The 17149-nt window shown below is 51.2% G+C and overlaps 1 protein-coding gene across 5 annotated transcripts in view; it reads right to left on the bottom strand.

Annotated features, from left to right (window-relative positions):
- The window catches only part of PRKCE (protein kinase C epsilon), a 498956-nt gene that overhangs the window by 19836 nt on the left and 461971 nt on the right, over positions 1-17149 (bottom strand). For all 5 annotated transcript variants that reach the window (XR_006200651.1, XM_042932183.1, XM_042932182.1 and 2 more), the window contains exons 13-14: positions 13335-13523; positions 8512-8658 (exon numbers count right to left, since the gene is read on the bottom strand). Coding sequence is in view for 4 of the 5 variants with exons in the window: in XM_042932183.1 (XP_042788117.1) it covers positions 8512-8658; positions 13335-13523 (336 nt within the window). In the remaining variant the exon portion in view is untranslated. The remainder of the gene's footprint in view (positions 1-8511; positions 8659-13334; positions 13524-17149) is intronic.

Here is a 17149-nt window from a genome sequence, read left to right as displayed (position 1 = left end):
TCACTGTCCCTGCCATTCTTGACCTTCTTCCACACCTAGTGGGGCTCACACACCTGACATTCAAGCTCTGTGCACCGATAAAACCCCTTTGGGGATGGAGTAGGTCCCAGAAAGAAGAGGCCAGAATAATGTGGGGGTCTGAGTCCCGCAGGCCGGGATCACCTCGCTCTGAGAGTGAGGCTGATGTGGAACTGTAATGATGTGCCACAGACCTAATGTGTGTTTGTCAAATCCCAGAATTCCAGAAGAATGTCTGAGTGTCGAGTTTAAGCTAAATCCAAATCTGTTACCATCCACTATCCTGGCACAGACAGTGGGGAGTAAACAGGGCACTAATGCCCCCGCCCCCCAATGCAAGCTGGGTTTCCAGAGCTTCTTTCCTCCCTGATAGCCAGCTGTGCCCCCTTGGAGGCTGGTGTGGGTGGGGAACACCCCCAACCCCTTGGTGCACAGTCTCCCTTGGTGTCTGCACCCCTCAGAGAGCAAATGCTGGCTGGAGGCCTGGAGGCCTGAGCCCCCCACCTGGGGAAGGTTTGAGCTTCTATCTGCTTCTACTTCGATGCACATTATCCAGCCTGGGACCACTGCCTGTCTTTTCCTGGCTGCCAGACCATCACCCCGGGCGGGACCTTCTATGAGACTGCAAGTGGCCAGTGGCTCCTGTGGCCCACAGAGGCCCTGCCAGCTGGCCTGTCCAGGGAGGCTTTCCTCTTCACATCACCTTTCCTCCCTGCCCCCTAACCTTAAGAGGCAAACCCCAAGACCCCTGCCCTGAGTCAAGTCCTGCATTTTGTACTGTGCCTGGTATTCCCCAAGCACTTTATGTTTGAGGCTCCTCCGGCCACTGGAACCCCTCAGGATGGTAGCATTCAGGTGATTCTTCTTCTTTCTTTTTTTTTAAATTTTGTGTAATGTTTATTATTGAGAGACAGAAAGACACAGAGCATGATTGGGGGGTGGGGTGCAGAGAGAGAGGGAGACACAGAATCGGAAGAAGGCTCCAGGCTCCAAGCTGCCAGCACAGAGCCTGATGTGGGGCTTGAACTCACGAAATGTGAGATCATGACCTGAGCTGAAGTCTGACACTTAACCAACTGAGCCACACAGGCGCCTCTATAGGTGATTCTTCTTACGTCAACCAGCCTTCTCCCCTACAGCTTCACAGAGGGTACAAAGTACATGCTCACTAAATTCCCGCTGAAAAGACCTGACATGAATCCTGCCTTGCCCTCCCCTGCTGCCATGCCTCTTCCCGGTAGCTCTCTGTCCCTAATCCTTTTTGGCTTTCTCTGCCCAGATCCAGCTCCTCCGGAGAACCTTCCTTCCTTCAGTCACACACAGCCCAGTAGGTCCCACGCTCCCCGGCAGGCTGTGTGTGTTACCTCAGGTGCTAGTGGGGTGGGGAGGAGATTAAATTCAATATACACTAGTTCGATGAACCCATGAAGGCAAATCTCAACTGAACAGCTATGAAGTTATAAATGAAAACTTCGGAGCTTACAGAAATGCCCAGCCCAGGGCTCAAATTCCTCCCCTAGGGCAGTGGGTGGGAGCACCAAAGTGATGTGCAGGTCGGGCTATAGGAATGCTCCTGCAAGCAGAATTCCCAGACAGAGAAATCCCTTGTGCAGAGTCAAACATGCCCCACTGAGGCTGTTTAGCTTAGAAACACTTGGGAACCCTCCGTCCTCCTACGGCCACGGTCATGGGGTCTCATCAGACTGCCAGCACTTTAGGGCTGGGCTGCACAGCTGTGCTCGGCAAACAAGACCACTGAGGACAGGGGCAGGGGAAGTAAAGGTGGTGGCAAGCTCACACCGTAAAAGGGGGACAGACCCTGCGGGGAAACTTGGGGTTTCTCAAGGGGCATTAGGGCCAGGGTGAGTCTCTGTCTTGCCGTATCTCCTGTCTCCCTGTGCTCTTCCATCCCAGACCAGGGGCAGGGCCGGAATGAAACTCCAGAAGGCTCTCTGCGGGGACTGGATGGTGCTCTTTGCTAGTCCTCTGCCTTGCAATGGCAGCTTCCCCGACCACATGGTGTCATCCCTCATGTGAACCCCTGGCCTCTCCGGGAACTGCGCCCTCTCTAGCCCCCTTGTCTTAGACCCCCGGGGTCTCCAGTACTGTCAGCTTTAGCTCTGTCCTAGCACCCGCTGTATCCCAAGGAATGTGCTAATCACTTCACTTGATTTGCTTTTCACTCCTCACAGACATTCGACGTGGTACATACTACTATCCCTGTTCTACGGATCGGCTCACGGGGGCTCGGAGAGGTGAGACAACTCTCCCAAGATCCTGCAGTGCTAGTTGGAACCTGGCTGCCTCTGATTCCACAGCCTAGCCTCCATACACCGCACTGCCTCCTTAGCTCTTGATTCCTGACGCGAGCGGGAGAAGGAGGGGCTTTGACAGGCTGGGTGGGGATGGTGGCTGGAGAGAAGAACTAAAATTCATTGGGAATCTACAGGTTTATCTAATCCTGTTCATAATTTTATGAGTGGATATTTTTATCCCTATTTTACAGATAAGGAGCTCAGGCCCAAGGAGGCCTGGGGTCTGCAGATGAAGTGAACTCCCGGGCTTACACGGCTAACCCACGACAGCAATTTTCTTCCAACCCAAGTCTCTCTGCGGTCAAAGCTGATACCGGTCCACTGTGCCATGTCACTACCTGGGCCAACTGCCAGAAACAGCTTCCTGGACATTTCCCATGATGCCCTCTAGGCCCTGACTGGTGTCCTGCCTCTTTGCAGGACCTTGCAGCCTCTTGGAGATGAAGGGCTCCCACTCTGGCCTGGACACAGTCTGGGGGGATGTCCTCACTGATGTCTCTAGGCACTGGCCGGGTCCCGTCCCTGCTCTGCTAGGTGGAGGAGGAGGACAGCCTTTGCTGGTCACCTGGGACTCTGTCTTCATGGGGCCCACTAACAGGTGGTCTCCTGGGTGGGCTGACGAGCTTCAGGGGAAAGGGTTGCCTTTGCCTGCTCAGCAGGGCTTCTCCTCAGGCTGCTAAGTTGGTGAGGTTGTGAGGGTCTCAAACCCACTTCCCGGTTTTCTCTCAGCACAGCCCGGTCATGCAGGAGCATGCAGGAAAGGCCTCCCTCGAGGGTCCCGCCATGCAGTGTGGACGACTGGATGGAAACAGATCATGGGGTTGGAAGGGCCTCCATGTCACCGGGCCTGAGAGGGCTCACCTACCTGGACAGACTCCCCATTCAGGAGGCCTTACCTTAAAGAGGGACATTCACACTGAAGCAAACTTGAAAAGAGAGAACACGTACACAAAGAGAAGTTTACTTGGCCGGCATTTCCCTCATTGCCCTTGGCTTTCACTGAGGATAGCTAGGTTTCTGGGGAGGCAGATCTCTCCCCCCTTCACTGGCTTCCCCCAATTCCAGCGCTGGAGCCCTGGCAGCCATAATCTCGGAGCCTAATGCTTTTTGGGTGCAAGAGGAGTGCCCAGGAAAGAAGCCTGGAGCGAGAAAATACCTCCAACATCCGCATGGTCACATGATGCCGTTCAAACACACCGAACCCATCACTCTGCCCTCTGCGGTCCCCAAAGAAGGTGAGCTCACCAGTAACACAAAAGCAAAATGTGCTACATTTATTGGCTACTGGATGATGCCATCACCTTGGAACTAAATCCCCAGTGGGACAGACGAATGAACTCTATGCCGGGAGATTTTTTTCCAGCATCAAAGGCCTTGGCTCCAGCCTTACTGGCTTCTCTAGCCTCCCAACCGCTTCTGGGGTGCCTGCCACCCACCCTGTGTGCCCTTGCCGTGAGGCCAGCCACCTCCAGAAATCGATTTGAATACAAGGGTGGCACAGAGTCTTTGGTTTGGTGTTGACGGCACATCACTTGTGCAAAATCAGTTGCAAACGTGGGTGGCCAGAGGGTAGACAGGAGGAATGTAAAAGGGAAAGTGAGGGCGGGAGAATACAAGAGAGTTGGCAGGACGAACGAGACGAAATCCCCACATTGAAGCAGAGGCCACTGAAAAATGTCCCGAGGTGGGGTTTAGTGCAAATGGGCCTAAACCTGAAGGCAGGCAATCCAGTCGGACTAATGACAGCTGGTGAGTCAGGGCAGGGGTTAGACAGGGAGGCTCAGGCGCGAGGGAGCAGAAATCTAAGCTTAGCAAACCTCTCGAGAAGGTAAAGGCCTGGAGGGGACAGCAGCCACCTGAGGTCTGTGAGGGAACTGGACCAGAGGCCAGCAGCCAGCTAGGGATCTGGACAATCTCGGTGAGATCTTTGGAAGGACGAGGATTCCTACGGAGGGGATGGAAACCAGGCCTGGGAACCTGCCATATCCTCAGCCCCTACGGGGGCGACTGAGCCAACCTAGTCTTCAGCAGAGCCAGCCTGGGCAGTGTACAGGTTTGCTCTCCCACCACAGGCTGTGCCGTGGAGGAGCTTCATCCCTGCCGCGCGAGCGGGAAGAGTCCGGAGATGCAGAAAACATACCACGGAGTCCTGGCTCTTCTTAAGCCCTGGTGCCTGGATGGCGTGACCTCACCTGGCCTCACTCCAGCACCTCCCACCAGACAGAACCAACTCCCTCCTGAATCAAGACAGGCAGGACACCCCCAAGGCCCTTAGACTCGGTATGGCCGGCTCATCCAGTGGGGTGGTCGCTATCCGGCTGTTTTCTGGGGGTGGCGGCATTTTGCTGTGATGTCAACAGGACGTGGGTAGGAGCTAGTGGAGCTAGCCCAAGACAAAGGAGCCCCAGGGTTCCCTCTGTGACTGAATTCCCCGGGGCGGGGGGTTGGCATGAGGAGATTAGAGGGTTTCTGTGTATCTCGTTTCACTGCCTTCTAAAACACACACCCCGTGTCTTCTTGAGGCCATCGCCAAATTGCAAGGCTCACACACTTGTCCTCTCCCTTCTCAAGGAGGCTGTCTGTCTCTAAGATCCAAGAAGCTCACACTGCCCTGTCCGCTTCTTCCCAATGTCAGGCTCCAAAGCAACTTTCCTTCCTCCCACTGTCACACCCTTTCCTTCTCAGCTCTCCTCAAAGGGCATCGATGTGCCCTAAGGTTATGTGACACCCTCAGCCGGCGGACAGCCTATCTTATGATGGAACCCCTCCCCTGTAAACAGAAGGTGACTTCTGTGGGATGCACTTCAGCCCCCAGTGTCTCTCCCGTGACCACTCATGGGTGGCTATCTATTTTGCCTGTTGGTAACTGGCCCTACTTACAGAGCATAGCCACCCCCACTGCTGGTATCTGAGCCAGGAGGGCCTGGCTACCCGTGGTTCCCCCAGGGTTAATCCTGAGTTAGTAAGAGGTGGGTGTTGGCTTCTTAAAACCTTGTGTGAGTTACACGTGGGTCTTGCAAGGCTTTCAGACACGGGAACTAGAGTATGTTTGTCACTGTGGTGGGCTTGAATTCAACTTAAAATTCATTTCTGCTGTGAACAAGCCCACAGAGGACTCAGGGTGGTACCATCAACATTTTTCAGAAAAGAGCTTTCAACTTAGGAGCAGTCTCAGGCAGACCTTTCCAACCTGCTAAGGAGATGTAGACTATTCTTTTCTTCCCCATTTTGATATTTCTCCAGAGACAAATCTCTAGGATATAAATGAGATCAGATACTTAAAAGAACTTGAATACATCTTTAAAGACCTGTAGCTGAGAACTCTGTATGGAACATTATTCGGCTCAAAATGTGACCAGAGACACCTGTTGCACAATGGAAGTTTCCTTTCTTATCCTTCCTTCGGATGGCCTCTCTCTTCCAAACGGAATTCAAACCAGCCAGATAAACATTCTCCCTGCCTCCTCCCCCCCAACCCCCAACAGTGTTAAGGATAACTCTGGAGTTCTGTGGGGGTGAGTAGGGACTTGCACAGAAGGTGACGTGTGAGGTAAGGATGAACTCAGTCTTTGGGAATGCTGACTCAGACAGTTGGACATTGTTGGGAGCTCCTGAACAGCCCCTGCCCTCACTCTTTGCCATCCTTTCAGGGGATGGTCTGGCCCCAGGAAGCCTACTTGAGCCCTTTGGCAAAGGAAGCGAGCAGAGTCCTGCCCTCCTGTCCCACACTGGAGGCTCGGGAGAGACCCAAGGGAGGGAAGCACGGGTCCCTTGTGCTCCGGGTGGAGTCCCACCTGACCTCCAGGTCAGCCTGACCCCCTCACCCAGAGATGTACTTCTGCTGCTGGTTCCCAGGGACCCTCTCCCACCCTGGCCCACAGGAGCACCTGCACGCCGGGCCGGCCACCCCTGCCTGTCCAGGCTGGGTGAGGCCTGTCTACCAGTGGACTGGGTCATGGGTTGGCCTCCCGTGTCACCCTTTTCTTCTTCTTCCTCTGTGTCTGGCTCCTTCTCCCTCCTGCAGGCCCACAGAAACCTCACGCTTGTTCTTTACGCCCTTCCCTCACTCGGGGGAAGCCAGGCACAGCTCAAAGGGTCGCTTCTCTTGGGTCTGCCCTTTCATTTGGCTCAGAGGTGAGACAGAGGGTCTCAGCCTCGGGAGGAATCCCTGCTATTGCTCGGCCTTAGGGACAGGCTTCTGGAGACAGGAGCTTCGCAGGGCCCCTGAAATCTCAGAGCACTTTCCTCTGCTGGGTTTGAGCCATGTTCTGCCTTCTCTTTATCCCAGAGAGAGACTTCTCCATGAATCCATACTTTAAAACTTCTTTGGGACTTTTATCATAAAGATTCTCCCTAATTCCTTGCTTCCCTGTGGCTTCTCAGACTTGGGTGCCTGCCTCCGCCCTACCCCAGGCCCGCTCTTCCCTTTGCACCCCCTGCTGACGGTCCCCTCAGCTTGCCCTGTCGTCTGGCCCCACACCCGCAGGAAGAGCTGCCCCTCCAGTCCTGTCTGGCTCTCTATAAGCCTAGCTTTGAGTCGAGTAAGTCATTTTGCAGACCTGTGCTGACTGATTGGTCCCTGCTCTTGCCACCTTTTGTCAGGTGGATTCTCTACCTCGCTCTACTTCCCACTTTGCTTTGGGTAGATTACCTTAGACTAAACCTGCAATAACATTTTATCCTCGGATCTGAGTCTTTAGTTTTCCCCTCCTTCTCCACCTGGTCTCTGGTTTCCTACTTCCCCTTGCTTTTTCCAGGACACGGTTGATCTTGTCCTTGTAAACCATTCACAGAGACCCTCTGGGTAGGGGGGTAGCCTTTGAGCACGATGGCATGTGCAGGGAGCCCTGCCCAGAGCCAAGGGGGAAATGGGCAGGAGCGAAGGTGATGCTAACAAAGAAAGAAGGTGAGCCTGAATCTAGCCTGTTCCGAGCTGTGTGCCAGCCAGTGAAAATTGTAAAAACCAAAGGAGGAAGCAAATGAGGAACAGTGACCCAATCAAGCATCCAGGGACAGTCAACCTTCCGTGCTCTAGACTGGCTGAGCCTGGACCATGCTGAGAGTTGCTTTCTACTTGGGACATTTCACAACACTATCAGTAACTGCTCCCCAGAAAACCTCCTGGAATATAACAGAATTCCTCTGTGATGATTCACAAAGCACAGGAGGGTCTGTCCTGTACTTGGAGGTGAGGGAGAGGGGGCTGCATGACACAATGTGGGGTGACTGAGGCTTGACTGGATGGTCTCAGGTCTTTCCTGCCCAGGACCCCGGTCCCAGCATTCCGGGGCTCTTGGCCTGTAATTTCCTAATATTACATACCCCCTTTGCTCCCAGCATACTAGCCAGCTGGATACCCCAATTTTCAGTCTGAATAATTGCCTCATCAGGCCACAAGCCAGCAGACTTGGGATACTCCCCCTACACAGGCCTGTATGCACACTCTCAACTTCAAGGAGAGCCCTGCTGACCAGAAGGCCTCCCTCCAGCAGAAGGTCACTGCTAGGACATGGCCTCTGCTCTCTGATTCCTCTTTCCAACAGCTGAGCTTTGACACCCTTTCCTGCAGCCCCTCCGACAGGCATCACTGGGACAGGGCTGAGAACCTGGAAGGAGGTGTATGCTGGGCCGGAGGGAGGCCAGCAGGGACAGCGGGGCAGAGGGGGGTGGGGAGCCCTACAGAGACAGGCTCTTACAGACTCGGCCCCAGGGTTGGTGCAGCACAGCCCTCCCTAGGTGTTGGGCACTGGGTCTTACCTTCTCACGCTGCACTAAGTCCACATAATGACCATGACTGTGACTCTTATTTACCTAGTACTTTTCTTTAAATTGACTCAGTTATAAAGCAAACCCATTTGTTTATAAAGAAACCTTAAATCTCCACCATACACGGCCAACTCATATCATTTGTAACTTCTGATTGAAATCAATCAATTGATCTCTGTTAAAGTTAAAAGTCTTCTGTGTCCCATACGAATCAGCATCTTGGTTATGGCTCTAGGTTATGTATTTTTGACAGTAAACTCTGAGGGCTAGGAGACTCTTTTGGGGAGCGGCTCAGCCACCTCCTGCCCTTGTCATTTTGGCTGGGCATTTTTGGGTCACGTGCCCCAGACCGCTTTTTCTGCACACCCAGGCCCGACGCACAGTGTGGAATGGGCTCTGGGGCCCTACTTACAATTCGAGGCTTGAAGGGCGGCTTGATCTTCTTCTGCTCCAGGAGAACCCAGTCGATCTCCTTGAAGAACGGGTGCTGCTTGATGGCGTCCTCGCCGTTCTGTGCCGCCACACAGCCCAGGCGCTTGTGGGGGTTCTTGGTCATGAACTGCAGGGAGGAGGGCATAACAGAATGAGTGACAAAGGCTTGGCAGGGACAGGCTGTGAGGGAAAGATGAAAGTCAGCCACGGCAACAGCTTCAAGACCATCTCCCAAGCCTGTTTCCTGCACTTTGAGGGACTCTGCCCCTCAGGGTAGTCTTGCACTTTTTTTTTTTTTTTTATGTTTATTTATTTGAGAGAGAGAGAGAGAGAGAGAGAGAGAGCGAGAGCAAGAGAGAGTGAGAGAGAGCACACGAGCCAGGATGGGGCAGAAAGACAGGGAGACAGAGGATCCAAAATGGGTTCTGTGCTGACAGCAGAGAGCCTGATGCAGGGTTTGAACTCATGAACTGTGGGATCACAACCTCAGCTGAAGTTGGATGCTTAACCGACCAAGCCACCCAGGGGCCCCAGGGTACTCTTTCACTCTTATACAGAATTTACCATATGCCAGCCGTCATTCTAAACATCGTATATAAATTAATTCATTTCATTCAAATGCAAGCCTCTGAGGTCTATTATTATCCCTATTTTATAAGTGAGGCACAGAGAGGTTAATTAACTTGGCCAAGATCAAACAGCCAACAAGGTACAATGCTGGGATTAGGAACTCAGGCTACTACTAACTCCCTGATTCTCCTCAGGCTCTCAAGTCTTCTAGTTGGGGAGACTGAGATAAGATAAACTCACTCATGCTGAGAGGTCCACAGTCCTTGTTGAGGTAAGGAAAGAGGACCAGATATTCATGTCAAGGTAAATTATCAAAGGCACCCCCTCCACTTCTCCTTTTCCTGGACTCTCTCATTTTTATTTTTTAATTTGAATTTGTAACCTCTAGCATAAAATAACCATGTACATCAACTGATTAAAAAACAAGAAAAGGAAAAGTTTACTGCTTGTCTGGTAAACCACATGGATGTGTTTTCCTCCTTAGCCTTGTGAGAAGAGCTTCTGGCTTGGAGGCAGCTTCCCCAGATGTTAAAATCTGTACTTTTATCTGTGTCCCTGATAGTTCCCCACACACCCAGGCGAACTTATTCCTGTTAAGTGAGTCAGTCCTGATGGCAAGTAATTTGAGCAGATGTGTACCATATAACTGAAAAAAATCAGTGCTGGTAGGTGGAAATATTTCTGATAGCCACCCAAAATAAAGGCAGGGGTGTGTGTGCACGTGAGCTGGAGACAAAGAGTTAGATTTTACAGGGGGGAAGGCTGAGAGCCTGTATTTAAACAAAGGAATTTAAGAGGACAAACCATAATCCAAAGGAATAAATTTATACTGATACAATTTCAGGCTTCATCTTCAGGGAGATTTTCCTGGGCAGGGAGAGCCTCTTGCTGACTCTTGCCTGGTGTCCCTGAAGCCAAAGCACATGGGCACTGAGCTGGGAGAGCCACAGGTAAGAGAATGCCTTAAGGGGTTTTGGGCAGTTTGGAGTTAGAAATGGTACCAATGCACACCTTGCCCTCCTAATCTAAAAGTCAGCAGAGGCCACCCCTGGTTAAACACTCCTGATTCGTAACACCCATAGGATAAAGTCCATACCCCTCAGTTTGGCACACGGAAACTTCTCAGTCTGAACCAAGATTACCCGGTTAGGCTTTTGTATCCTTTATTGCACCTATAATGCCCATATCCAGTCCCTATGTATCCTCTAAGAACCAGGCAAAATACTGCCTCCTCTGTTAAAGCCTCTCCAGATTCTCTCCCCTGTAGGTACCTGGGACCTCATGATTCTCTTTTATTTAAATTATAATTTATGGGGCGCCTGGGTGGCTCAGTCAGTTAAGCGTCCGACTTCAGCTCAAGTCATGATCTCACAGTTTGTGGGTTTGAGCCCCGCATCAGGCTCTGTGCTGACAGCTCAGAGCCTGGAGCCTGCTTCAGATTCTGTGTCTCCTCCTTTCTCTGTTCCTCCTCTGCTCATGCTCTCTCTCTCTCTCCTTCAAAAATAAATTAAAACATTAAAAAATTTTTAATTATAATTTATCTAGGGGCACCTGGGTGTCTCAACCAGTTGAGTGACCAACTCTTGATTTCAGCTCAGGCCATGATCTCAGGGTCCTGGGATCAAGCCATATGTTGGGCTCCACACTGAGTGTGGAGCTCAGCCTCTTTCCCTGTGTCTCTGCGCCTTCCCCGCTCATGTTCTCTCTCTCTTAAAATAAAAAATTAAAAAAATTATAATTTATCTAAACATCCCTTACCCTTGGTGAGCTCTAGGATATAGGAATCAGTCCCATCTTCCCAGCATTTGGTTCAGTGCCTAGCTTCTATTGTGCACTCAGTACATTTAAATGACTAAATAGGGGGCTGAACGCTGGGCCTTAGAGCACAGTGGTAAGGAAGGAAGGCAGCAGGATCAGCACTTACTATTGCACAGGTTGTGCACTGCATAACTCTATGATGCAAACAGCCTTCTCGAGAGCTCTGCACCACTTTGATGTAGGCAGCAGGTCTCAGAGACAGAGCTCAGTGGCCAGTCCCAAACCTGGCCTGGGATTAGAATGTGAGGAAGTAAAGTGTTCCAAGGCCAAGGGAGTAAAGATTCTTCCTTACTTCCTTAGCTCTTCCTGTCCTTCCACTTCTGGGAGACAAAGTATAAGGGCTACTGACAAACATATAGATTTTAACATCTCAAGAAGATGCTCCCGAGCCAGAAGCTCTTACAGGGAAATGCCTTCTCTCAGAGACTTTGCCCTCACGGATCAGTGGACACAGGCACAACTTCTAGCTTCTGAATCTCTGTAGGTCAAAGTTTCTCAACCTCTGTGCTAATGACACTTTGGGTGGGGTACATCTTTGTTGTAGGGACTGTCCTGTGCACGGTAGGATGTTTAGCCATGTCCCTGGGCTCCACCTACTAGATGCCAGCAGCAGCAATGCTCCCTCCCCACCCCAAGCTGTGATGGCAAAAACATCTCCAGACGTTGCCAAACGAATCACACCTAGCTGAGAAACACTGCTCCAGGTTGGCCAAAATGAAAGAGCCTAGTGGGGGTGCTGGCAGGGGGCTCACTGGAAGGTTTGCCGGGCTGGTGTTCAGGGCGCCGGGCAAGTGATCAGCTCTGCTGGGCTGGTACTCTGGGTGTTTTGGGTGCTGCCTGCAGGTTTCTCCTTAGCCGGCATCTGACACAGTGCCTGGTACGTAATAGATGCTCACTGGCACACACTAGGTGAGTGAATACACATATTCTATCTGCTTCCTTCACCGCTTTCATCCCAGTGGTGACTATGTGTGGATCTATTTTTTATTTACTGCCCACGTTTGCCTGCTGGATTGTAGTCAACCAATCCAGCAGGACCCTGGCTGTTATAGCCACCAATGCTTACTTAGCATGAGGCATGATGCCCAGCACATTGGAAACACTCAATAAATAATAGGTCATTATGGGTCATTATGGCTCAGTCGGTTGAGTGTCTGACTTCGGCTCAGGTCATGATCTCACAGTCGGGAGTTCGAGCCCTGCGTGGGGCTCTGCGCCGACAGCCTTCAGATCCTCTGTCTCCCTCTCTCTGCCCCTCCCTCACTTGTGCGCTCTTAAAAAAAAATAGGTCATTAAATTATTGATTAGGAGGGAGAGAAGGTGGGGGGGGAGGGAAATTGATGAGTTGAGGGAAAGAAGAAAGGAGGAAGAAAAAAAGAACTGCGGAAGAGAATAGCATGCTCTGATGTGGCATTTTCCAGAATATGGTATGTGTGCTCCCAGACACCTACAAAGTGATTTTAGGTCTTTTTTACCAATTTCATATGATGATTTATGTTAATTAGTTATGGCAATGATACTGATTTTCCATTTATGACAGTGATATAGAACTTCTTTGTAAAAAACATGCCATTAGGTAAATATTGGTAGTGCATTGAAAGAACAAGTAAATCACAGTTGAGAGGGTACCTGATATGGGAAATCTGGTGAATGTGATGTGCCAAATACTGAACTTTGGAGCATTCTGGTGGGTGAAAGAAGTCAGGACTGGAAGTCAAGGTTCTGGGGCTGTCACCTCGGTCATGCCTCAACCCTGAGGGTCAACTGCTCTGTTCACCTTCCCTGCACCCCAGCTTTTACAGCTTTCCAAGGAGGTCAGGGAGCTTCACGTACTTGCCCTAGCACAAGTGGCTTACATGGCGGAAAGAGCTGTGCTGAGGCAGTACTGAGCGTTTCACGTGTGAGGGATTATTTGCAGGGCTGGGGATAGTCTCTCTGTCATGTCTGAATCCAGCGCATGGATTCCACGCCCTAAGTGGACACTTCTTTTCTGATCAGGTCTTCTGCCACAGAGATGCCGTCATGCATGCAGATACACTGTGCTCGCCTCCCTCTTGTCCATCACAGGCTCCAGAGGAAGACGGGTGCGGGTGGTAGGGGAGGACGCAGGGTCCAGTTCCTGGTGTGTAAGGGGGCAGAAGTGATCCTGGCACGGTTTGGGTTGGTTCTGCTCCCTCTGAAATGCAGAGCTCCCTCTCAGGAAACACAAACGCGTCCCTGGCCCACAGAAAGCAACTGGAGCCTCAGCTCCCCACTGTGACTGCCTACCATTCGGCTGCAGCAGAGGTGGGCCAGAGACGGGCGGAGAGGGATAGCGAAAGGTCTCATGGGATGGGAAAGGAGTGACAGGGACAGAGGGAGAAGACAGAGGCCAGGGGAGCAGGCACGAGGGGGAGGGGGAGGGCGAGGACTCACGGCTTTCAGGATGCTGACGGCCTCCTTGCTGAGCCAGACGGGGTAGAGCACGTCGTCATGGAGGATGGACTCAAACAGGTCGTCCTCATTGTCGGCCTCGAACGGGGGCTGCCCAGCCATCATTTCATACATCAGCACCCCCAGGGCCCACCAGTCCACCGAGGGGCCGTACTCCAACTCCTGCAGGATCTGTTCGAGGAAACGGGCAAGGTCAGGGCTCGCCAACGATCCCCACCCACGGCCGCCCTTGTCTCAAGTGCTGTGCGAACTGCCTCGTTATTTCCAGCTTGCTTCTCTGCACAGCAGGGCCCAGGCTGGTATGATTTAGGCTCGAAATCAGCCAATTCAGTGAAAACTGAGTTTAGAACGTGCAATGCTGGGGGCTAACTATCAACTTTCCTCCAAAGTCAACACTGACAGCCTGTCCTCCCGTGGGAATAGATCCTGTTCTTTGAGCAGATGAAGTTCCTGACTTGCGCTTAGGACCATATAAAAATGCATGAGTGTTTTTGACACTAAATTCAGGGTCAGAGGAGCAAGATGCAGACTGAGAGAGACATAAGCAAGCTGTGAACGACTGAGAGCAAACAAGGATCGTCTCACACCGAGCACAGAGCGTGGCGCACACAGTGAGAAGGTGAACAGAATGTCAGTCTTCTTTAAACTGTGACAATGTCAAGTTCACCTGAGTCCTGTGCTTTTGGAAAAGAAACTGTAGTCAATAAGTCTCCCCATCCTTTTGTGTTCTAACCACAAAGGGTGACTATGTTTTTGGATGTTCCAGGAAGGAAAAAACCCATCTCCAGAGTTCCTCACGACTCCCATAAAACCCACTGATGAATCTCTTGTTTGCCTGCCTCTGCAAAGCCCAGGCCCCTTCACTTTCTGTGAGACATTCTCCTTATTGCAATAGCCCCAATCAAATCCTCTCCTTGATCATCCAGTGTGCTTTATCTTTGTCAACAGTCACTTCTCTCACCTAGGCTCTCAGTCTCTCTTTTTTTCCTCTGACTGCAGGCACAGTTGAATGCATTTATGTTAAACGCATGTATGACACGTGGCTGAGGATTGTTCTGTGCCATCACCTTCCTGCATGGGGTGTGGGGACTGCAGTTTTAAAAAATGAATCACAATTTCAGTATCTGGGAGAAACGCCACCTAAAGTTAGGAAGCTACAGAACCTTCAGAAAAGTGAGTAATTGCCCCGATCCTATTTTTTTCTGGAGCACTGGCTATGGGTTCCAGTGGAAGAGATGGAAGACTGATCGGGATGTTTCCACTCTATTCCAAGTTTGGTGCTAAGTTCTTTCTGGGTGATCTGGAGCCACTCACTTGACTTCCTCATCCGATGAAGCTCAGATTCTCAGCTCAACCTTGTAAGATGAATCAAGGTGGAAGATTTGAAAGCATATTGCAAAGTACAAAGCTCCAGATAATTGGAAGGTGGTAGGAGATCCAAGTTTTCTTCTGTTAGCTTTGGTCTCCATGTATATAAAGTACGTGGTAGGTCAATGGTCTATGTGTGGCTCAGGGTAGAAATAAATGCTGCGCTGTCCCCACTGCTAAGGAAGGGATTATGAAGTACTGTCCCCATCCCATAATTATCTTCTCCTCTTATCAGAGCAGGAGTAGGTCTGGTGCTGCCCAAGAACAGAAGGGCAGAGGAGATGACCTCTCCTGGTTTCTCTCAGCTCTGTAATTCTATGGAGAATTCCCCAAAGTGATGGTGACAGAGGACAAGCAGGGGTGGGGTGCATGTCCTAAAAGGGGTGTGCATCCAGGACTCTCCCCAAAATGGCAAAGGCCATGAACAGTCTTGTCAGTTTGCAAGTAACTTCACAGGGAACTTGTCCAGAGCAAGGCTCCAGTTCAAGTTCTCAGATTTCAGGACAGCCAGGGAAGAGGATGCTGACTGTGAGGACCAGGGCTTTCCATGGTCTCTCAAAACACCCCTCTAGAGACTAGAGATTGCTTGGGATTAAGTAAAAAAAGACTTGGGAGGAATCATTTTGAAAACATTAAAAGCACGCATGATTTAAGAATTTAAGAATCCTTTTAATTTAGAATGGAAAGAAATGCAAGCAAACGCAGCCATCTTTGAATTATTTGGGGCTGGCACTCTGTTTGGTGAGCATCTTTGGTCTCTTAGCTCAGTGGTCATCACATGGTATCTGAGGGTCAGTAAGCTCTGCTGTCCCAAGAAGCCAGTAATGCTGCTCTGTGCCAAAGCCAAAGCCAGCGAGTGGCTCTGTCAGTCATGAATGAGCCAACACCTTGTGCGGCTCAGCATGGCATTGCTGGTTTTGAGGGCATCGCTATCACCCATCTTGTCCAGAAAGCTTTCTCATATTCCCCTAGCTTTCCTCTTATCTTCTGACATCCTAAGACCCTTTCCTGTCCCTAAGATCTTTAGGCACTTTCCATATACTACCGTGATTTTGGTTATTTTTTCATGGTCAATTGTTCCCTCTGGACGTCTCTAAGGCACCAGGCATAAGGGTTCTAGCATGCTTCTGAGCAACGCCCCCCACCCCCGGCTCCCCCGCAACCAGGCCAATTGCAGCGCTTGGGACACTGGCTGCCACATGTGCCCCAGTGTGTGTCTCACCGGGTGTGCTTCCTTCTCTCTTGGGTTCAGGGGGCTTGGGGTGCCAGGGTGGCCACCCTCCAGCCTCCAGGAGGTGGAAGATCTGGGTTCAGTGCCTCCACAGGGTGGTGGGGAGGTGACCTCCAGGTGGCCCATGTGTGCTCAGCCAGGACGGCTCTGCAGAAACCACAGAGCGGCCCTGCCCACCCTTCCCCAGGCCCACTCCAGAGCCTTCCGTTTTGGGGAGGCATCTTTTGTAAAATTCCTTTCGGGCTTGGCCCTAATTTTATGCTTTCTCACCAGCTTGTCAACAATGGAGAGGTGAGAAGGGCAAGGCTTCACACGCCACGGGAGGGCACCTGGTATGGTGGCTACCCCCTTGAATTGGTCAGAGCCCGGGTAGAAGAGAAGGGCAGGCATTGGGTCTAATGGCGCCAGTCATACCCAGGGCTGGCTGCCATTTCCTGGGGAGCACGCGCTGGGCATGGGAAATGGAGAGGGGGTGCAGTGGGGGCTAGCCCAGGTCGCATGGTGGGAAGAGAAGCCTTGGGGAAGAGCTAGCACCAGATGAGCTAGCGCCTCATTAGGTGTCTCTGGTTTCAGGGTTAACCCAGGCGCCTCACAACCCCTCCCTGTTTGAATAGAGGCTTATGGTTTCTCAAGCATTTCCATGCTCTAATCTCATTAGATTCTTATAACACCTTGATGAGGTAGGTAGGGCGGGAATTGTTATTCCTATTTGAAAGATGAGGAAGCTGGGGGGTTGAAAACATTTTGTGACTTGGTCAAGGTCCCATGGGGGCATCAGTGGTCAAGTCTAGCCTGGAAACTCAACTCTCAGGACTGTGCTTTTCCCACACTGCACGTGCCAGCAACAGTGATGATGGTGACGGAGCTACTACGTATTGTCCCAGTGCTCACTGTGGGCCAGGCACCAGGCTAAATGCTTTAGAGGCATAATTTCATCTAATCTCCCCCATAGCCCTTGATAAAAGTAGCAGTGTCTCTATCAATTGTAATTTGCCTATAGGAAGACCAGGGATTGCTTTTGGCATTGCACACATAGTGGAGATTCTGCACTGAGGACATAAAGATGGAATGGGAAGGAACAGTGTCTGCGCCTCCTTATAGACCGAGAGATCAGCCCTATTCATTGTGACTCTCATCAATGGACTGCTTTTCATGAAGGTTGTGTGGGCGTTTTGTTCATCATAAAGTGAATGTTTGC

The sequence above is a fragment of the Panthera leo genome, chromosome A3 (assembly GCF_018350215.1).
Source record: "Panthera leo isolate Ple1 chromosome A3, P.leo_Ple1_pat1.1, whole genome shotgun sequence".
Taxonomy (NCBI): domain Eukaryota; kingdom Metazoa; phylum Chordata; class Mammalia; order Carnivora; family Felidae; genus Panthera; species Panthera leo.
The sequence above is the reverse complement of the archived record's forward strand: the minus strand, read 5'-3'. Positions and strand labels throughout refer to the sequence as shown.